This window comes from Meles meles, chromosome 4 (assembly GCF_922984935.1).
Source record: "Meles meles chromosome 4, mMelMel3.1 paternal haplotype, whole genome shotgun sequence".
NCBI classification, from domain to species: Eukaryota; Metazoa; Chordata; class Mammalia; order Carnivora; family Mustelidae; genus Meles; species Meles meles.
The window spans coordinates 164578574-164600358 of NC_060069.1; the positions used below are offsets into that span (position 1 = coordinate 164578574).

Below are 21785 nucleotides of genomic sequence, written 5' to 3' on the forward strand. Positions count from 1 at the left end.
ACGGCTCCCTCCCACAGGGAGCACGGGGCCGTAAAGGTCTGGAAGGTGCCCTGTCTTTGCAGAATATCAGTCCAGCTCTGACGCTTCAGCTGTGCCTCTGGTGGCTGTCCCCGTGCTCCGCGGGCAGCAGGCCCCGTACTCCCTGCGCGCGTGCCGCGTGGTGCGCGGTCCTGCACCTCCTTTGCGGTGAGTGGGCCCTGCCTCCTGACGCCCCGCGCGGGTGGGTCCTGTGCTCGCGGGGCGCCCGTCCGTAAGCCCTTGCTGCTGTATTTGAGTGCAAGAAGGCCAAACTGACACAGAGAACGTGAGTCTGCGGCTGGGGAAGGAGCTGCTCCTCCCGGGCAGAAGTTGGCTGATGGCCCTTCTCAAGGTCAGGAGCCCACGGGAGCTCAGCCCTGGACTTTTGTGGGCAGGTTGGACATTCAGCAGCCGCGACCGACGAGCTCAGCTTTGGTCAGAGAACCCACACTGCTGGGCCCAGGAACAGTGTCCACCGTCACCCTCATCCTTGTGCCCGTCGTGCCAGGCTCCCGTTGCCGGTGCGAATGCTGCCCGACACAGCCGGCAGGCGCATTCTGTCTACCCGGCTGTTGCGTCCTTCTTTCAGGGATGCCCTCTGGGCGTTCTCTTCTTATACAGAGACCACCCCTCGTGGTGCCGGTTCCGAATCTACCCTCGGGCTCCTATCCCAGGCCTCTTTGTCCCACGCTGCTCCTTGTTTTCCCTCCAGCCCCGACCAGTCCCCCAGGTCATCCAACACTGCCCATGAGTCCTGTGGATTCTCACCTCAGTTGGCTTGTTACATTAAAAAAAAAAACGTGAATGACGAGGAGCTTTGCCGTAGGGGAGGGTACACGTCCCACACGGTCCTCCCTGCTGTCCTCCGCGCTGTCCGTTTTCATTTTGAGCTCACAAGGCAGCCCATTTATGAACCAAGCTCAAGATGTTTGCGCCTTTGTCCGTTGGTCGTAAAGGTCCGCGGACGTGACGGCCGTGGAATGCCAGAGCAGCTCTCAAAGAACAGCAGCGGGTACCGCGCGTCTGGGCTCCCGTGGGACCTCTGTACAGTCTCCTGCTGAGTCGGGATGTGCTGCTGAGGATGGGTTACTGCGGGGCCCAGCCGACTTCGTGACTTCTGAGGTCGACAGCCCGTCTCAACGGGCAACTTCGGCTGCATGGTGACTTGAGTGTCCCAAGGTCAGGTGTTCCTTCTCTATCTGAGCTCAGCAGCAAACCAGGATGGGATATTTTTTTGCCCCCAAAGACATATAAATTCTCTGCTCCAAGTGGTATGGCATGAACTCAGAGCCCTGAACCGTGAATCTCCTCATGGGACATGCCAGAAGCCCCACGTCGCGTTGTTGCGCACCAATAACCGCCAGTACCACCTGCTGGACACCTGCTGTGGCGTCCACCCATTACTGCCCCCTTACAGGGCGCGCTGACAGGACACCACGATGATGGTCCAAGTGTGTGGATATCAGAGTTCTGGGTTCTTCTCAGGCTCACAGTTTTCCAGCTCACTCGGTATTTGAGTCAGAGCTGGGTTCCAAGTCCCAACAACATCTTGCTTCCTAATTGCTGAAGGTGCCGGGTGCAGTAATTGTCTTTTACTTTCGGAAGGCCGCCCTGTGGGACACTGTTGACCGCGGGGTCCCCAAAACTGGGACGGTGTTGCAGGACCCTGAATCTTCACAGGGTTTCTTAGTCCCTCCGGAGTAGCTGCGTCTTTTTTTTTTTTTTTTTTAAAGATTTTAATTTATTTGTCAGAGAGAGAGAGAGAGCGAGAGCGAGCACAGGCAGACAGAGAGGCAGGCAGAGACAGAGAGAGAAGCAGGCTCCCCGCCGAGCACGGAGCCCGATGTGGGACTCGATCCCAGGACACTGGGATCATGACCCGAGCCGAAGGCAGCCGCTTAACCAACTGAGCCACCCAGGCGCCCCTGGAGTAGCTGCATCTTACCAAGGTCTCCAGCTCATCTGGCTGGTGAACATGTTGTTCTTGATGGAATGGGACGATGCAGTCGTCAACATAGCCTTCGGGCAAAACTGTATTCGGTCCATGTGTCCCACAACCTGGGGGCCAACATCAGCCGTCAGACATGTGAGTAAAGGCATCACCAAGAGAGATTCTTGTTGTGTCAAGCCACTAAGTGTGTGGTAATTTGTTGCGTGACCCCAGACGCCCCCTCACGCCCGCAGCACCCATTCAGCAAGCTCATACCCGGTTTGTGCAGGTCTTAAAACCCGTATCTTAGAAGATTGCTTGTAAGCCAGTAAATTCTTCTGGCCAATTTTTTTTTAAATTTATTTAAATTCAGTTAATTCACATGGAGTATATTATTGGTTTGAGGTGGAGGTCAGTGATTCATCAGTTGCATTTAACACCCAGGGCTCATCCCATCGCCTGCCCTCCCGAATGCCCGTCCCCTGGTCACCTCCTCCCCCGCCCCTCCCCTCTGGCCACCCTTGGTTCATTTCCTCTAGTTAAGAGTCTCTTATTGTTTGTCTCCCTCTTTGATTTTGTCTTATTTTTCTCTCCCTTCCTCTATGTTCATCTGCTGTTTCTTAAATCCCACATACGAGTGAGATCACATAATTGTCTTTCTCTGAAGGACTTACTTCGCTCAGCACGATACCCCCAGTCCCATCCACGTGGATGCAAAGGGCAGGACGTCTCCCTTTCTGACGGCCCAGTCACATTCCGTGTGCAGGTGAACCCTGTCTTCCCTGTCCGTTTATCTGCCCACGGACATCCGGGCTCTTCCCGCAGTCTGGCTGCCGTGGGCGTCGCTGCTGTGAACACTGGGGGGCAGGGGCCCTTTGGATCACTACCTTTGTCTTCTGCCCAATTTTGCATTTACACTGCAGCTCCTTTCCGATTTCTGCAGGGGTCATGCTGATGACTTAAAGGAATTGGGGGCCAGCACTCATTAAACACACTCATAATCCAGGCCCACACAGATTTTCCCAGTTCCTGGAAGTCCATGTTGGCTGGTTTTACAGCTTGTTTTGGGTTGAATGGTATCTCCACCCCCTCCCAGAAGAAGATGTTGAAGTACTAACCTGGAGTAACTGGGTCTTTGCAGAGGAATCCCTCTGGGTGGGCTCCGATTCCCTATCGCTGGTGTCCTCTTAAGTAGGGGAAGTTCGGACACAGAAACAGACCCGCGTGGCGGGGAAAAGCCATGTGAATATGAAGGCGTAGGTGGGTGCCGCGCACCCACAAGCAGGGAACACTGAACGTTGCCAGCGAACCATCAGAAGCTGGGAGAGAGGACCGAGACCTCTCAGAAGGACCCACACGTGCTGTCCTTTTATTATTTTTTTTAGTAATCTCTACCCCCAGCGTGGGGCTCTAGCTCATGACCCTACATGGAGAATCCCATGCTCTTCTGACTGAGCCAGCCAGGGGCCCAGGCTGTCTTGTTCTGACTTCCGGCCTCAGAGACAAACTCCTGGCAGGCCACCGCGTTCGAGCTACCGTCCTCCGGAGGGGACAGAGTTCCCCTTCGACCTCATGCTTCCCACGAAATCATGCCCCAAATACTGTGACGATGGCGCAGCGCCCAGCGGGTCGGGGAAGGAGAGCGGAACAGGGAGAGGTGAGGCCGCGGGCACTGGGGAGTCCGAACCCGTGACGGTTTCCCGCGCGACCTCCAACGCCTCCAACGCGCTCGGGCACACCTGCCCTGGTCGGTGCCGCCGTCTCTCGGGGTCAGCGTCCGGCCTGGCCCTGCCATCTCCGCGCGGGAGACGGTTTTTCTGTGCAACCAAACGGCCATCCGCTACCCATGGTTTCCTCTGAGATTTTCACTTATTTCTTAAGATTTTTATTATTGTCTTGACGGAGACAGCGTCCGCAGGGGAGCGGCCGAGCCCCAGGGCGCAGAGCCGCACGCGGGCCGGCCCAGGGCCCTGACACCGGGACTTGACCGAGTCCCCAGGCGCCCGTTTTTCTTTCCTTCTTTTTCAGGAAAACTTCGTGCCCGCGCGGCGCCCGGCGCAGGCCATGAGCTCGTGACCCTGAGGCTGAGGGCGGGGCTGAGCCCCGAGTCGGGCGCTCCGGGGCCACCCCGGGCCGCACCGCCGCTCGGCCGCGCCGCGAAAAGGAACCGCGCGGACACGCACGCAAGTCCGGGGCCCCGCAGCCGCGGTCCGGGGCGCAGAGGGGCTCCGGGAGGGGCGGGGCCGCGGCGGAGGGCGGCGGCTCACCCTCGCGCCCCGCACCCCAGCCTCCGCGGCGGACAGCGCGAGCCCAGCGGCACAGCGTCCGGGGCCGCAGCCTCGGGGCGGGCCGGAGACTGCAAGCCCCGCCCACGCCCGGCCGCGCACGCGCACTCTCCCTCCCGCCCGGCCCGCCGCGCACGCGCATTCCTGCAGGGCCCGCCGGGAGGTCGGGAGCGCGGGCTGGCGGCCCCGCGCTCGCACTCGCGCCCGTGCTCGCGCTCGCGCCCGCTCCCGCGCCGGTGCGGAGCCGCTCGGGCCGCGCCCCTACCCCGCCGCCGCAGCTCCTGGCGCGGCCGAGGCGGGTCGCGGGGCCGAGGGGAGCGACGTAGCCTCCGCCCGCGCCGCCGCCCGGCACCGGCCCCTCCCGGGCGTGTTCCGGCCTGGTCGTCCGCGGGGCGCGGCCGGAGCGGGCCATGGCCGACCGCGGGTGTCCGCTGGAGGCGGTGCCGCTGCCCGCCGAGGTGCGGGAGGGCCTGGCCGAGCTGGAGCTGGAGCTGTCGGAAGGTGAGCGGCCCGGCCCTGACCCCGGCCCTGACCCCGGGACCCCGGCCCTGACCCCGCATCCGGGGATCCTGGACCCCCGCCCAGCCCTCACCGCCGACCCCGGGACCCTGAACCCCGGCCCTCACCGCGGGCCCAGCCCAGACACACCCCCACCCCCTCACCCTGGGCCGTGGCCCCGACCCGGATCCTGCCCGGCGGGGACCCTGCGACTGCAGACCCCGCCCGGATCCCCCTCCGGCCCGCACCCCGGACCGGGACCTCCGACTGGCCCTCACCCTGGGACCCTGCGGGCCCTCCCCCGAGATCTGGACACCCCACACCCCCCTTCTGCGCCCGCCTTTGGTCCCAGGCGGTCCCGAGGCCGCGAGCACGTGAGTCGGATGCGAATGACCCTTCCTGTCCGAGCAGTGACCCCTGCGTCCGAGCTCTGGGCTGCAGGTCGGGGGCTGCAGCAGGCCCTCACACGGGGTCCGTGTCCCCCGTATTACCGGGTTGGGCCAGCACCCGCGTGTCTGCCTCGCTCAGGCTAAAAGATCGCAGGCAAAGCGCGGCCGGGCTTGTGGCCCCATTTCTGGACCGTTTAGGAAATGAAGGAAAAGTCCAGCGGATGGTTGTGGGTTGCAAACAGACTGGAGTAGGGGCACGTCAGAGGTGGGTGGCCGCGGCCTCCAGTCCCATCCCTTCCCCAGACTTGTGTCCTGACGTTGTGTCTGGATGCGCTGCCCGAAGCGTAAAGTCGTGCCCGGTCCTCAGGGCAGCCGGTGGCCTTTGAGAAAACACGTCTCAGTGTTTAACTCTGTTTGAACCTTAAGTGCATTTTCAGTCTTCAGCGTCCGTGTCCTCACAGTCCAGCTGTCCTTCAAGCTTCGGGTTGAGGGTGCGCTCAGGTTGGGGCAGAGGATTTCTGTGTGTGCCCCTCGCACTGCGTCATCGCACCCCCACGAAGCTCGGAGTGGAGGGCACGGTTGTCCCCGTCCCCGTCCGGAGGGTCCAGCGTCCGCGTGCAGCTCGTCTGAGCTGAGCGCCGGGAGTTTTCTGAGTTCTGCGTCTGTGGCAGTTTCTGCAAATGCACGTGCCGCAGGCAGCGGTGGATTCGAGAATCCGTGGTGAGTCGCCGCTCTCGAGTCGACTGCAGAGCTCCGGGGAGGACTGGTTCCGGCGGGAGGTGCGTGCGTACGTTCCTGGTCAGGGGCCACCCTGCCGATCAGACCTAGACGTTTGGGATGTTTGGAGACCCTCCTGGCCCTCCAGAGCCGTCGCCACCCCTCAGCTCTCGTCGTTGTGTGGTTGCGTGTCTGAGGGCTTCCCGGGAGCTGACAGGTGAGAGTGGGTCCTTTAAGAACTTGGTAACTGGTAGGGGGAACGGGTCCTGGGTGAGAGGCGCGCGGCCGTGCTGTCCTCTTGGTCGCCGTGTGCGTGGGCTGTAGAGCTGAGCGAAGCTGTAAGGCTGTCGGTGGAGAGAACGGGAGGCCAGCTCGGGCCGAGCCTTAGAAAGAAAGGACAGAGTGCACTGTGCCAGGAGGCCGGAGCCTGGCCTGCGTCCCAGCTTCTAGACTCGCCTGACACCTTTCTTGCGGCCCAAATAGGTCGGTGATTATTCAGGCACAGCCAGACTTGGCCCCGTTCCCCGGGGTTCCCACACCTCTGACACCGGCTTTGTCCCTTTGCGTTGGGCCTGTGTGGAGGCAGGGCCGGCCTCCCCGTTGGACTCGGAGATGCTTTGTGATCGCGACCGCGTACTGGGCCGGCCTTCGGCGTCTTCTCGCGTCTGCACTTCCGCTGGAGGACGGCAGCTCTGAACTTGGGTTTGGCCGGCGGTCCAAGGAGGGGCGCAGCGGCCGTCCGTGGTTCTCGTGGAGGTTCCGTCGGGTGAGAGTATGTGAACGTGCCTTGAACCTCGCGAGGTGTTTTACTGATGTGGTTAAAGGAAGGTGTCCCTAAGGAAGCACGGTCCTGAAGCAACCCAAGGGAGTCTTGTCATCGTTTCTGTTTCGATCAAGTAGAAGTCGTAAGCGAGGGTCTTTGTCCTGTGCCTCCCCTCCCCCCATCCTGTGTGCAGGAGATAAACTTCTCGTTCAGGATAAAGGGGTGTCCGCCAGGGTGACTTCACAGTGCTCACATCTGTCTGAAGGAGAACTTGCAAGAAATGTAGGGTCGGCTCGGCGAGGCAGCTGAGGGGGAAGAGGAAGGTAACAGACCAAGGGCTGCCCGCTGGAGACGGGTGGCGACAGGGGCCTGGGTAATCGGGAAAACCCTGCACGGCTTCCCTTGGCCCGCACACCGGTCGTGTGCCCTGCCTTTGCTCACGACTCACGTGTGGTCTCACTGGATTGTCATCATTGACCGCCGTAATTGGGGTCAGCCCTTGGGGGGGCTTCTGGTCTTAGAATACACTGATTTTTTCCTCGAGGGCAGGTGCGTTGGCTTTATGTTAGGAGTCCCGAGGGGGATAAGGCACAGCTACGGTCTTGCCCCTAACTCTCCCGGCTGTTTCATCCTCCAAAGGAAGAAGAGGACGAAGGTGGGTTACCCGCTCTTCTTAGCCCGCGGCCCCCACCACGAACACGCGCAGAACTCGCACGTACGGCTCCTCAGAGCCTATGAGAGCGTCGTGGGTGAAAATGAGGTTATTAGACCCGTAACTCGGACTTTAGAAAAGAGTTAGTTCCCAAACACTGGTGGTTTACCTGTTGCAGCGCCAGGTCCCTTCTGGATGGCTCACAGCGCGCGTTGGTACGGCGCACCCCCTCGGGGCTGGGGCGCGGAGCTGCCTTAAAACCCGGATGTTGGTGTCGCGTCCCTGCTTTGTCTGAGGAGCCCGCAGCGGCTTAGAAAGTCCACTACGCTCGTCCCACTCCCGTGCCTTTGTTCCTCTTGTGGCGACAGGACTGTTGACAAGCTGTACCTTTAGTCTGTTTCTGGTTTTACTGCATTTTGTTAGTGCCGGGCCTCAGCCTGGATGCGGGCAAGCACGGGGAAAGGCTCTGTGGGTGCAGAGGAGGGGCTTCTTCACAAACGTTTTTCCTTGTTAAATGTCTTTAATGTCTGTAACTCGTGATGGAATTCTTAGTTTTCAAAATGGTAACCTGACATTGCCGTTACATCAGTAAACATTTGCTGTGCTTCCTGAGTGTTTTGTGGTATGCTAAAGTTCTCATGTCGACAAATTCTTCTCACCCATCGAAGCCCAGCCCAAATCCCTTCTTATTTTGAGCTTTTCCTGATCATCTCGGACGGGGCTGCTTTCTCGGAAGTCTCATCACACTGGTTCTCACCTTTGGGATTCTTGCCACTTTTTGGTTTTTTGTATTTGTTATTTGTATATATTCGTGCATTCCCTAATTGTTGAGTGCCCACGGGGTACTGGCTAATGTTTCAGCTGTCAAAGGTCAGGGTTAGCTCTGTTTCTCCATTGATCAGCTTTGCACACTGTTTTTTTAACAAGTAATGTGGGTACAGGGGCAGAGAAGTGAAGTAGTTCAAAGGAAATGTGGCTAGAGTGAGTGAGTGTGAGTGAGGGTGAGTGTGTGTGGTGCCCCCCACCAGCTGCTTTCTAGGGGCCATTTTCTGGGTTTCCTTCCAGAAGTAATCTGCCAGTGTGCTTCCTCTGGGGGTCCCTGAGACCTTTTCTGGGCGCCTGCGAGGGAAGACTGTGTTCGTGGTGACGCTAAGATGTCATTTCTGTTCTCCGTGTTTGCACTGGTGGCGGAAAGCCGCTTCATCGAGGCCAGGACCTGGCGGTGCCCCAGTCAGCAGCAGAGACAGGGGCCACTTCACTTAAAAGTGTCCTTCCTCGATGAAGCAGTAAGACTTAATTTTCCCAAGTTTCGACCCTTGAATACCAACTTTCTAGTAGTCCACGTGAGGAGATGGGAAGCGCCATGCAGAGCTGCAGGGCCTGCCGGGAGGGACAGGCCTTGTGCGCCTTGACTTGCGAAGTGAACGGGCCGCCGTCGTTGCAGGTGCCGTGTTTACTCGAAAAAGGGTGTTGGACAAACTGCAGGTACAAGACTTGGGTATCTGGTGGGCGAGAACAAGTGTCAGAATTTATGGCCAATGATCATGTTTGTGCTTTTGAACAAAAATTAAGAATTTATAAAACTTACCAGCACAGGAGCATGACCGCCTCTTATGACTTAGACTTTTTTGACGAGATCAGTGGCGATATTTCTGTCCGTTTTTGGTATTATGTAACGAAATGTGTCACCATTAGGAAGATCAGTGTATCGTGTTGCAAATTTGTGCACACGTGAAAAGATCATTCAAAATACCGACCATCCGGGTCGTAACCCAACAGGACGAAAATGCACCGGTACCGTTTTAGGCTCTACATTGTGGCTGGCCTGCGAGAAAGCGCCGCTTGCCTCGTGTGGGAGGCGGGGTGTAGAGGGTGGCCCGCCGTGGTCTGGAAAGGCTGCCGGAACACCGCCCTCTTCCAGCGGCTGTCCGCTCGGCCGGATTCGCCTTGTCGACTCGAGACAAAGCACGTGTTGGGACAGGCGGAGTGCTGGGGCAGATGAGGGAATCGAGACAACTGTTTTCTGCGAAGCCAGATTTAAAGAGACTTTTGAGAGTGAGACAACACCTGTACTCACTGAATGTTTTTGGCTTTGGAAATCTATTATTTTTTTAAATTAAAATATATTTATGTTGACATGGTTTATTATAAACAAATTTGAGTGAATTAAACATTTAAAAATTTCACCATTTTAATTCCTAGTACAGTAAATGTTGATCGATATAACACACACAAACAAAAGCTCTTCTAATTTTTGAGAGCGTGAAGGGGTCCTGAGTCTAAAACCTTTGAGAAGTTCTAGTCCATGCAACTCTAATAACACCTTCTAAGGAAATGCCCAAGGGTCACTGCATATTTCTTTATACTTTTTGGAACCGATTTTTTAGCTGTTGTCGGCATAATAGGATTTCTGTGTATGTTTGTAAAGACAATCAGATGCTTCTGAAAGTTACACTTACTAAATGCTTGTATGTCCCACTTTACATGATTCGGGAATATTCCCTTTAGAATTTTTTCTGTAGTGAATCATCCTAGCACAGTCTCCTTAAAAATTTTTTTTCTTTACAGAATTTTGATGGATATATTTTTGAAAGTGTCAGTACTGTGATTTCAGTTTAATACCCTAAAACTTTCCACATACCGTTCATTGCCAACTATTCTGTACTGTTGAATTCCTGCCTTTGTTTGAACTTCACTTTCTCTGTGAAGTTCCGCCTTCCTCTGGGAAACACCCCCTTCTCCGGGGAGGCACGTGTGCCCCGTGTCCCTGTCGTGTTCCCCTCCTGCACGGTTTACCGCGTGGTTGCGTTTCTTTGTTTGCCTGCTCTGCTACTTTGTAGGGAACAAGTTTGATCTGCTCATCTTTATGCCGTCCTCAGCACCTAGCATAGTTTAGGCATTTTAATAAATGTTTAATTAATAAAAGTAAAAACTACACATGGGGTTTATTTAGTTTTTTAAACCTTTTATTATTTTTTATTTTAAGTAATCTTGATGGCCAGCTGGGGCTCGGATTCATGGCCCCGAGATCGAGAGTCACGCACCCCGCTGCCTGAGCCATCCAGGCGCCCTGTTTTCAGTTGAAAATCAAGAATCACGGTGTCTGGCTGAGCACTTAGCTGTCTCGGTGACAGTCTTTCCGATTCAGTGAAGCTGTTCATCAGCAGGACAGACCTGCGTCTCAGGGTGCCACTGCCCTGGATTGGGTGCAGTTGCTCAGACTACCACGAAGAAACTACCGGCCAGTCTCCGCTGGGCTGTGGCTCAAGTCTTCAGTGCCGTCTGGAAGGGTCTGGCGGGCCTGAGGTGGCCGCGACGCACCCGTGGCCTCAGCTCTGGGCTGTGGGTCCACACCACCTTCACGCCGAGGCCACACTTCTGTTGCAGGAATACCAAGGCAGGCGGGAGCCCGGGAGCCTGTGGCTCCTACTGGGGCCTTCGGCACGAGCACCCATGCAGCCTGAAACTTCCTGAGCCCTGTCGAGTCTAAGACTTTTTCCACCCAGCCTGCCTCCCTCCCTCTGCCTCTGCGAGGGGTCCCCTGGGTCGTGTCACGCTCCACCCTCTGGCTCACACCCCGTCCCCCCCAACAGGCACGTCTCTCCGAAGTCGCGTGCGTGTGTGTTCTGTCTTAGCATTGCTTTTCAGGACGCCTAAACTGCTGTAGGGGCTCTCTGGTTTAGACCCAGGTGGAAAGGCTGACGTACCTGGCTGGTGTTGTGGGCTCAAGTGTCTCCCTTAACAGTGTGCACTTGGAGACCGCACTTGACGCATGGTTGTTGGTCCGTGCGTTTCGAGTTGAATTATTCCCTCTCTCAGGATCCGCTTGCCTGTGGCTGACTATGGTTTAGGTGTCCGTAGTGACACTTCCTGAGAGCTGGGGCCAAACCCACCTTGCTCCCTTCTGTGTCCCCGCCACCAGAGCCGCTGGCGTGTCATCCACGTCCGGGGACTTCTGTCCATCCAGGCTCTGCTGAAAAGAAAGACAACAGCTGGAACTTGGGGAAGCGGTTTTAGACCGGTGCTCAGGACACCCTGGGTAGGTGACTTCCGTGTGACAGGGGACGGAGCATCCCAGCCAGGTGGGTTGGCCGAGTGTGGTGACGCAGGTGGTGAGAAGGTGGGCGGGCGGGAGGAGGAGGCCAGGAAGGCGGCCTGAGCCGTGGCCCGGTCTGGTGGCTCTTCTGGTTTCCACTTGAAGTGTGGTGAGCGACCCCTGGGACATGTGCTCTGTTGGCGTGTGTCCTTGAAGACTCACTAGCTGCCCGGCCAAGAGTGGATTGCAGGGAGACGAGCGTGAACTGGGCTCAGATCGCTCGGGCGGACACTGCTGGGTGAGGAATGGTAGTGTTGGGCGAGACGCCGCTCGGCCTGAAGGAGGGACAGAGGGATTGGCTGATGGTGGGGGGACAGCAAGGAGCCAGGATGTGGCTGCTATGCGCATGCACAGTGACGGGATGGGGAAGGGGAGGGTGACTGGGTCGGAGGGAAAACTCACTCGCTCGGCTGTTCGAGGAAGGTCTACCACGGCCCCTGTGATGATGGGGACACCACCTAGTTGGTCTGATTGTTCTGCTGTTTTGGGGTGACTGCGGACTACATCCACGACTGTGGACAGGATGTGGTTATTAAACGCTTTGTCCAGATAACAGGTACCGTGAATATCACGAATTTGCTATCCTGATGCTTAAAACACCTTCCCTGTCAGTTTAATCGGCGTCTGTGCCTAACCTGACTCCTGGCCACTGGTTACAGGCTAGCTGTGTCGGAGATCGCGAGCGGCGCTCACAGCCGGCCGCTTGTGTGACCCCAGCACTGCCTCCTTCCCTTCACGAGGACCTGCTGCAGGGGTCCAGAGAACGGTGTCCTGCCTCTGTGTCCCGCACTCCGCAGCCCTGAGGACCTCGAGGACAGGGACGTGGCCGTCCTGCGAGCCGCTGGCTGGGTCTGCAGGGGGATCCTTTCGTGGCTGTCTGGCTGTGCCTCGATTTCTCCCGCGGGGCACTTGCTGGCAGTCTTGAGGGGGGCACCCCCAAGGCATGCCTTCAGCTGAGGCGTGGGTTGTGTGGGGGTCCGAGTCGTGCACTGTCGGGAGCCTCTGTGCGCCGTTCAGTCGCCGCTCGCTGTAGACCTTTCATCCAACCACGTGGGGTAGATGCACGCCTCGGACTTAGAAGTCTGCAAAGAGACTTGACGGGGGGCCCTGGTCTGCTAGAATGAAGAGTCTGTGCCTGGCCACATGTCCCCATGGAAGCGTGGGGGGGGGAGTGGTGTCACCCCTGCGCCCCATGACCAGCACCCACTCCTCACGCCATGAACCCCCAGTGAACAGTCCTTGCGGTGCTGCCACGCCCGTCTCTCGCCGCCAGGGTCCAGGCTGAGTGTCCTGCTCTTTTAGTTGAAAAGTACAGAAGAGGTGTAATTTTTGAAAACACGCTTTTATTTCATTTTTCCATATGTTCTTTCAGCTGATGTGATAATGCAACATTTATTGAAAATAAGAGTGAATTTAAGGGCGTCTGGGTGGCTTAGTCGACTGAGTGTCTGCCTTCGGCTCAGGTCATGATCCTGGAGGCCCTGGGATGGAGCCCCGCATGGCATCGAGCCCCGCATGGGGCTCCTGGCTCAGCAGGGAGCCTGCTTCTCCCTTTGCCTGCTGCTCCCCCACTTGGGCTCTCTCCTCTCTCTCTCTGACAAATAAATAAATAAAACATAAATAAGTAAATAATGAATTCATACAAAGTGGTCACTGTACTGTGACATGCTGAAGAGAGCGTGGGACGAAGGAGGGTTGGGTTATCTTGTCCTGCTCTGCTCGCAGAGCTTTTACGACGAATTTTTTAAAGATTTTATTTCTTTATTAATTTGACAGAAAGAGACACATCGAGAGAGGGAACACAAGCAGGGGAAGCAGGAGAGGGAGAAGCAGGCTCCCCGTGGAGCAGAGAGCCCCATGCGGGGCTCAAACCCAGGGCCCTGGGATCATGACCTGAGCCGGAGGCAGACGCTTAATGACTGAGCCGCCCAGGCGTCCCTCAGAAGCAGTCCTTGCTGTAGCATTTTGTTGGCAGTGAGCTTGCTTCTGAGTGAGACCGCAGTCTTCCTGGATCAGTCTTCATAGACAGGCTATCTACCGTTCCGATGTTGTGCTTACGCGTCACAAAGAGTAGGAAATTACACACTGCAGGACAGAGAAGAACCTGGAATCAGGGAAAGACACAACACCTGCAGGCAGTCGCCTCTGTCATTTATTGATCGAGAATCACTTGGACGGATGCCCCCAAACACCCTTGTCCTCTTCCACGCAGGAGATGAATGGCTTCTGTTTTTGAGACTTCCTAGATCCTTGGGACAGCACCTCAGGTGGTCCCTGGGACAGTAATCATGCAGGGTTTCCTTTCAGACTTTGGCTTTGTGTCGCTCAGCCCTAAGGGACGAGTGGACGTCCTGTCCCATCCATTGACACTGACTGTTCATGACTCAAGAGTATCGTATTGGAAATAGCAGAGAAAGATCTTTTGTTTCCTTTCAGATTTCAGAACTTTTTCTTTAGGATCTTTGACAAAAGCCCTTTAAATTGAGTATCTGACATGTGACAGGATGCGCTCCTGCTGTCGAAGCAGGTGAGGAACTCAGAAGAGCTCCTGCCCCACACCCGGGCTCTGTCGGCTCGTCTCCGAAGCTGGGGGCCGCGGAAGAGCCCTTTTCAGGAAACACTAAAATCGGGATAATTTAGAGATAAAGGGTATAGCAATGAGATCATCTGGCCTCCTTAGGTAATCTTGGCATCATGGGCTCAGTTGTATCCCCCAAATTCATATGTTGAAGACGAGTTCATGTGTTAAGACTTAATGCTGAATTTAACTTAACAAATTCGCAGTTGGGACTGTATTTAGAGACATGTGCTTCAAGGTGGGGATGAAGGTTAAACGAAGTCATGGGTGGGCTCTGAGCCGATAGGACCTGCGTCCTCCCTAGATGAAGAAGGGGCAGGAGCGCGTGGTGCAGAGAGCCGGCCGTGTGAGGACAGTAGGAAGGTGGCCGTGTGCCAGCCAAGCAGAGCCTCAGGGGGACCCCAAGCTGCTGATGGTGGTGAAGTGCGTTTCTGGTGTTGAGGCCACCCAGTGCGTGGTCCTCTGTTAGGGCAGCTCGAGCAGACGAAGACCCTGTGTGTCCCGCTGTCGCTCAGCAACATTCAGCAGACCGAGGGCCGTGGCCTGGCAAGGGCTGAAAGACCCGTGACGGTGGCCGTCTCGTAAGGTGTGTGCAGGCCCCCCACGGGGGGAGCCCCTGTAGGTTTGGGCGAGTCGGGCTGGTAGAGGAAATAGACTTTCTTCCCACTTTGTGTGAGAGCGCGTGCGAGGAGTGTGTCCTGGGGGGGAGAACATGCTAGATGAGGGAGATGAGCCGAGGCCAAGTGGGCCGGGGATTTCCAGGCCACACGGGCGGACCTGGCTTCTGGGAGAGGCGGGGCTGGTTTACAGGAGGGTTTACGCATCCTAGTGGGGAATTGGGACCGGGCCCCCTGGAGCCTAGACCAGTGTGGAGAGAAACTCGGGCGCCTCCTGCAGCCAGATGGGTGTCACGGGTGGGTGTGGTGAGCAGGGCTGAGACAGGCCGCTGTCCTCTCTAGAGCGGCACAGTGGCAGCTTCTGTGCCGGTGGGACGGCTTGTGCTGGGGCTGCCCTGGCCACTAGTGTGCCACCGCAGCTGCCCGTCACGTGCGTGGGAGTGGGAAACCGAATAGCCTGTTTAATTGATTTTTAATTAATTAAAATGTAAACCTAAAACTTAAAATTTTAGGGGTCCCTGGAGGGGCTGGCGGCCTCGTTGGTTAAGCATCTGTCTGTGGCTCAGGTCATGATCTCTGGGTCCTGGGATGGAGTCTGGGGTCAGGCTCCCTGCTCCGTAGGGAGCTTGCTTGTCCCACTCCCTCTGCTGCTCCCCCTGCTTGTGCGTCCTCTCTGTGTCAAATAAATAAAATAAAATAAAAATCTTTAAACTTAAGATTTTAAAATACTCCCATAAAATTAGGAATATAATAAAGATCTGTCCATCTGCACTTCTACTAATATTGCAATTGGTAAGGAAAAGACAAAAGTCTTTGTAAACTGTAAGTTTGCTTCCACAGACAAGTCCCCAAGAGTCAGAGGAGTGTCAGAGCCAGTGAGAGCCGGGTGCAGGACGGTCCTGGGGGACTGGGAATCAGCCTTCACACCGGAAGAAGGGATTTGAGAGTCTGTTGGGAGAAGCCCCGCCCTTTCACAATAGCAACAAAATCACACGGTACCCAGGGATGTCCACCAAAGATGTGGCCGCCGTCCCGCAGAAATCCACAGACGATCGCTGAGGAACTTCGGCCGCCCAGAAACGGGAGTGGAGACTCTGGTGCCCTGTGGTTGGGTGCAGAAGGACCCTCGGTATTTCACGCGTGCGTGTGGACCGCAGACTTGTCTGTCCGTTCTGACCCTGGGACTCGTAGAAGGCTACACTGACGAGAAGAGTTGAGACATTTTTCAGGTGGGAAGGAAAGAACAAGGTTAAGGCTCGTTCCCTGCGAGGTAACCAAGATTAGTTTTTTTTTTTTTTTTTAAAGATTTTATTTATTTATTTGACAGACAGAGATCACAAGTAGGCAGAGAGGCAGGCAGAGAGAGAGAAGGAAGCAGGCCCCCCACCAAGCAGAGAGCCCGATGTGGGGCCCGATCCCAGGACCCTGGGATCATGACCTGAGCCGAAGGCAGAGGCTTAACCCACTGAGCCACCCAGGCGCCCCCAAGATTAGTTTTAAAACTCTGGCAATAAATAAATGAACGTGGTGTGCTGAGTTACGTGGGAGGGCACACAGCGGCCATGGGGTTGACGAGGGTCATTAGAGCGGTGGCGGAGCTCTGCAGTACGGAGGGTCTTAAGAGATCCTGCACGAGCAGCAGCAGCTTACGTGGCCCGCGTGGCTGGCACAGTGAAGCCGGGGCCATTCCAGAGGACGGGGGGGCTGTGGTCTGGCGGGGGGGAGGGCGGTGCTTGCAGGGCCGGTTTCTCATCTGCGTGCACATTTGTGTGATACAACTTGCCGGCCAAGAGCTGTACCTTGTGTAAAGCTTCTGTTTATCCATTTGAGAGAGAGAGAGTGTGGAGGGAGGAACAGAGGGAGAGGGACAAGCAGACCGCACCAGGCATAGAGCCCCATGGAGGGCTCAGTCCCACGACTTCCGGAGCAGGACCTGAGCGGAAGTCAGGAGTCGGCTGCCCGACCAACTGAGCCACCCAGGCATCCAGCCAGGAGCCGTGTCCAGGAAGAATCCGACTGTCCTTCTCGGTGGCTGTCCGTCTCCTCGTGTGGCCTGAATGGGCGTCGGGGTCTGACTTGGGTCGGACAGGGAAATCTAGATGAGCTTAGGAGGACTGGGTCGGGAGGCTACGCTTGGGTTGGGCACTGCGACGCCGCTGAGTGTGGTCAGCAGCTTCTCGAATCGCTAACGCCTGCGGTCTTCCAGACGTGCAGAAGGTTGAGAGACTCACGGTGCACACCCATGGAGCTACCGCCTGACTTTTCAGAACGTGAAGCTTTTGTCTTATCAGCTTCAGATCTTTGCAAAGAACCATTACAGAGAGTATGAGCCACACTCTGATTCCATCCCCGTCCCCCAGCCTCCCTCCTGAACTTGGCGTTGGCGCATTGTGTTGCGTTTCCATATGTCCTTAAACAGCGTATGTGCTGTTTTCATGCTTTAAGACTTTTCCTAAGTCACCAGTATGAGTCCTTCTGAAACTTGCTCTTCATCCCAAATTATGTTTTTAGAATTATGGTAATGGTTGTGTTAAATACATTCTAACTAACTGCTTTGGGGCAGTCTTACATGATTACACTGTGGTGTATCAGTTTTCCCCCTGAGTGTATATTTTTTAAATTAGTAAACCATTTTTAGAGCAGTTTGAGGTTCAGAGCCCAGTGGTGTGGCAAGCGCAGAGTCCCTGTGCCCCCCTCGCGGCCGGTCCCCACCATCACGGCCGACGTCTGTTCTCTCAGTGAGCTGCGAGCTCCGGTCACTCACAACACGGAGAGGACACGTCGTCACGTCGCCTTGGCTGCCGTGTGGCGGTGTGTGTGCTGCGGGTTCGGACGTGCGTTTAGTGACATCATCCACCGTTTCCCGTGCGGTCCTGAGTGTAGTGTCTGAGAGAAACAGAGGGCGACCCTCTGCAGCAGGCAGCGGCCTCGCCCCGTGGTCCATGTGGAGGAGGCCCTGAGACCTCGGCCCAGGAGCGCACACAGGCCCGCAGCGGGAGGAGCCGTAGAGGTGAGGGAAGGAGAGCCCCGGCGGCCCAGCCAGGCTCACGTGGTGGCTGCTGGGGGGCAGCGTGGGGTCGCAGTGGGCCCAGTTTTGGAGGATGTGGAGCTGGGGCAGGTCCGGGCGGGTTTGGTCGGGGTCTCGCCACCAGCGGGGTCTAGCCTCAGCTCGTCTCTTGTTCTGCAGGTCTGTGTGCTGCTCGACTGTGAGCCCACAAAAGCGGTCATTCGGTCCCTCTGCAGCCACGTCGTGAGGGGCAAACTGGCATCGCTGGCCCTGCCCAGAGTGACTCAAGGAAGTACGTGTCTTCCTGAGAGCACAGCGGCTCTAGAGACGTGGTTTTTACTGGTCTCTCGTCATAGTGCATTTCTTGGTGGTCCCCCCAGAACTGTGTTGTAGTTGTGACCTGTGAACATCACCGCTTTGGGAGAAAAGCTCTTTGTAGATGGGATTGAGCATCTTGAGGCGAGTGACCCGATGGTTTGGGTGGGACTTACGTGCCATCAGAGGTGTCTTTAGAAGAGAGGCGGAAGGGGATTGGACGTGCGCAGACCGAGGGCGAGCAGCGGGGACACCAGGGCACAGGCTGGAGTGATGTGGCCCCCGATCAGGGAAGCCGGAAGAGTCCAGGAGTGGGTTCTCCCCGAGAGTCCCCGGACGTCGTGCAGCCGTTTTTCTCCTGATTCTGGCTCAGTGAAGCTGACTTCAGACTTCTGGCCCCCAGAACCGTGAGGGAATACATTTTTCTTGCTTTAAGCCACTAATTGGTTGTAGCAGCTACAGGACATGAATCCACTCACCCCAGGGTCTACAACATACTCAGAGAAGATGTTTTCTTTATACGTTTTGTTCCATGTTACCTCTCGGTGAACTATACTGGAGGTCTGAAACAGGTTTGTTTTTTTCCTTATGGTTAGTGATTTTTGTTTCCTGGGTAAGAGTTCTTTCCCTACCTCAGGGCCATGAAGACGTTCTTTTAGATTATTTTTTAAGAGCTTTGTTGATCTTTCACATTGAGACACTTAATCCACCTGGAGGTGACTTCTGTGGGAAGAAGTCATTTCGTTGCTGTTCTGTGCGGCTGCTCCGCTGACGGGCGTATTGGTGCGAAAGGCCGTCCCTTCCTACCGCTCCGCCGTCTCCTTGTCCGTCTCGGGGTCCTACTGCGCTCAGTACCGCAGCCTCGCGGGACGTGTCTGTGTCTGGTCAGGTCTGTCCCTTTTTATTTCGAGTTTCATTTGCTAATCTGGGCCCTTTGCATTTTCCACGTACATTTTAGCATCAGCTTGTCTATTTCTACACACACAAACTGCAGGAGTCCTGACGAGAGTTACTCAGGCTCTGACGATCCAGCCGGACAGCAGCGGCATCGTTGCGGTGTTGAGCGAGCAGATCCACGAAGGTGCTGGGTCACGTCATTCTTTAGGTCTTTTAAACCTTACCCGAGTGCTTTTAGGTTATTTACTTTTGAGACAGAGAGAGAAAGTGAGCAGGAGCGGGGGGAGGGGCAGAGCGAGGGGGAGAAACAGCGTCCCTGCTGAGCGAGTGGAACCCACATGGGGCTCGATCCCACGACCCTGGGACCGGGACCGAGCCGAAGTCAGACGCTTCACCAGCTGAGCCCAGGCGGCCTGCGTTTTCAGTTTCTGTTTAGAGGTCATGCATATACGTCTTTCATTAAATTTATTCCTGGACTTGAAATATGTATTTTTCAGGCATAGAATTTACTTTTCTGTTTTTTTAAAATCACAGTCCTGCTTTTTAATTCCTTGAACATATTGATCATGGTTATTTTAAAGTTCCATTATGTGGATACCCTGTCTGTACCTTCCTCTTCTCTGTTAGTTTCCATGGGTTGTAGTCACAGCTTCCTTTTGCCTATAGGCCAGACACTGTAGGTGTAGCAATGATTTATGACTCTAGATGTTTCTGTGTTTCTCCATAAAGGGTTTACTTTGGCTTCTGGCAGGTGGATGGACTGGGGGTGCGTCTTTAATGTGCACGTGCCTAACAGTGGGACATCAAACTATGTGAAGCAAAACCAAGTAGAATTGCAAAGAAAAACAGGTGAGTCCACTATCATAGTTGGAGACTTCGATACCCTCTCTCAGAAAAGGACCCAGCAGGCAGAAAATCAGTAAGGACACAATTGAATTCAACAGCGTCATCTATCCACTGTGTGTAATAGATATCTATAGACTATTTTGTCCAACAACAGGAAATTATACATTCTTCTCAAGTCCACATGAAGCATTCACCAGGAAAGACTACATTCTGGGCCATAAAACACATCTTCACGAATTTAAAAGAATAGAAATAATACAGTGTCTGCTCTCAGACCACAACAGAATTGAACTAAAAATCAATAGCAGAGAAATCAAAATATGTAGAGATTAAACAGCGTACTTCTAAATAACACGGGTCCAAAGAGAAATTCATGAGAAATTCTGAACTATTTTGAACTAAATGAAAATAAAAACACAACTTACCTAAATTTGTGGGATGCACCAAAAGCAGTACTTAAAGGCAAACTTATAGCATTAAGAAGAAAGATCAAAAGTCAATAACTGGGTGGACATTGAGGGCATTATGCTAAGTGAAATAAGTTCGGCAGAGAAAGCCAAATACCATGTGGTCTCACTTATATGTGGAATCTAATAAAACAAAACAGAGCTCAGAGATACAGAGGACAGACTAGTGGTATTTGAAAGTTGCTGGGAGAGTAGATCTTAAAAGTTCTCATCACAAGGAAAAAGAATGTAGCTGTGTGATGAGGGCTGACTATATTTAATTGTGCTCATTTCACAGTACATACAAATATCAAATCGTGTTGCACACCTGAAGCTAATATAATGTTATGTGTAAATTATATTTCAGTTTAAAAGATCAGTAACCTAAGATTCTTCCCTGGGAAATTACAAAAGCAGGAGCAAATTAAATAAAAAGTAAATAGAATAAAAAAAATAATAAGAATTAGAGCAGAAATCAATGAAACTGAAATCAGGAATCAATAGAAAACCTGGTTTTTTGAAAGTCAATAAAATTGATAGATCTTTAGTCAGACTAATTAAGAAAAAAAGAGAGGGGGGCACCTAGGTGACTTAGTTAAGCATCTGCCTTTGACTCAGGTCATGATCCCAGCTTCCTGGGATTGAGCCCCACATCCGTCTCCCTGCTCGGCAGGAAGCCTGCTTCTCCCTCTCCCACTCCTCCTGCTTGTGTTCCCTCTCTCACTGTGTCTCTCTGTCAAATAAATAAATAACATCTTAAAAAGAAAAGAAAAGAAAAACCCACAACTAACATCATGCTTAACGGGGAGGAACTTAAAGCTTTTCCTGTAAGAAGAGATATAAGGCAAGGATGACCCCTCTCACCCTTCATTTTCAACGTTGTAGTGGAAATTCTAGCTAATACTAAAAGATAAGAAAAGGAAATAAAAGGCATATAGATTGGGAAGGAAGAAATAAAACTCTTTGTTTATAGATAGCATGGTTGTCTATGTAGAAAATCCAAAAGAATTAACAAGCCCTCCTCCTCCTCCTCACCAAAACTAATACACAGTTATATAGCAAGGTTGCATGACTCAAGGTTAATATGCAAAAATCAATCACTGGGCACTGTACAAGTGGAACTTGAAATTAAAAACACAATACCATTTACATTAGCACCCCCCAAATTAAATACTTAGGTATAAATCAAACAAAATATGAAATATGTTCAAGATCTCTGTGAGGGAAACTACAAAATATTGATGAAAGAAATCAAAGAACTAAATAAGTGGAGAGGTATTCTATGTTCATGGATAGGGAGACAATATTGTCAAGATGTCAGTTCTTCCCAAGTTGATCCATAGATGCAATACAGTCCCAATCAAAATATCAGCAAGATATTTTGTGCATATTGACAAACTGGAACTAAAGTTTATAGGGCTAGGCAAAAGGCCCAGAATAGCAAAACAATTGTGAAGGAAATGAACAGAGTTAGAAGACTGGCACTCTGGGGGTGCCTGGGTGGCTTAGTGGGTTAAAGCCTCTGCCTTTCGCTCAGGTCATGATCTCAGGGTCCTGGGATCGAGCCCCACATCGGGCTCTCTGCTTGGCGGGGAGCCTGCTTTCCCCTCTCTCTCTCTCTGCCTGCCTCTCGGCCTACGTGTGATCTCTGTCTGTCAAATAGACAAACAAGCAAACAAAAAAAGAAGACTGGCACTCTGATTTCAGGACTTACAATAAAGCTGTAGTAAT

General features: G+C 54.1%; 1 protein-coding gene across 10 annotated transcripts in view; it reads left to right on the plus strand.

The window, feature by feature from the left end:
* Positions 1-4418: 4418 nt before the first annotated feature.
* The window catches only part of DIP2A (disco interacting protein 2 homolog A), a 94675-nt gene continuing 77308 nt past the window's right edge, over positions 4419-21785 (plus strand). For 3 of the 10 annotated variants that reach the window (XM_046002484.1, XM_046002491.1, XM_046002490.1), the window contains exon 1: positions 4456-4734. In XM_046002484.1, the coding sequence (XP_045858440.1) occupies positions 4644-4734 (91 nt within the window). In that variant the 5' untranslated portion in view covers positions 4456-4643. Of the gene's footprint in view, positions 4735-21785 lie in introns of all 10 variants that reach the window. The other 7 variants (XM_046002492.1, XM_046002493.1, XM_046002483.1 and 4 more) reach the window with 5 other exon arrangements.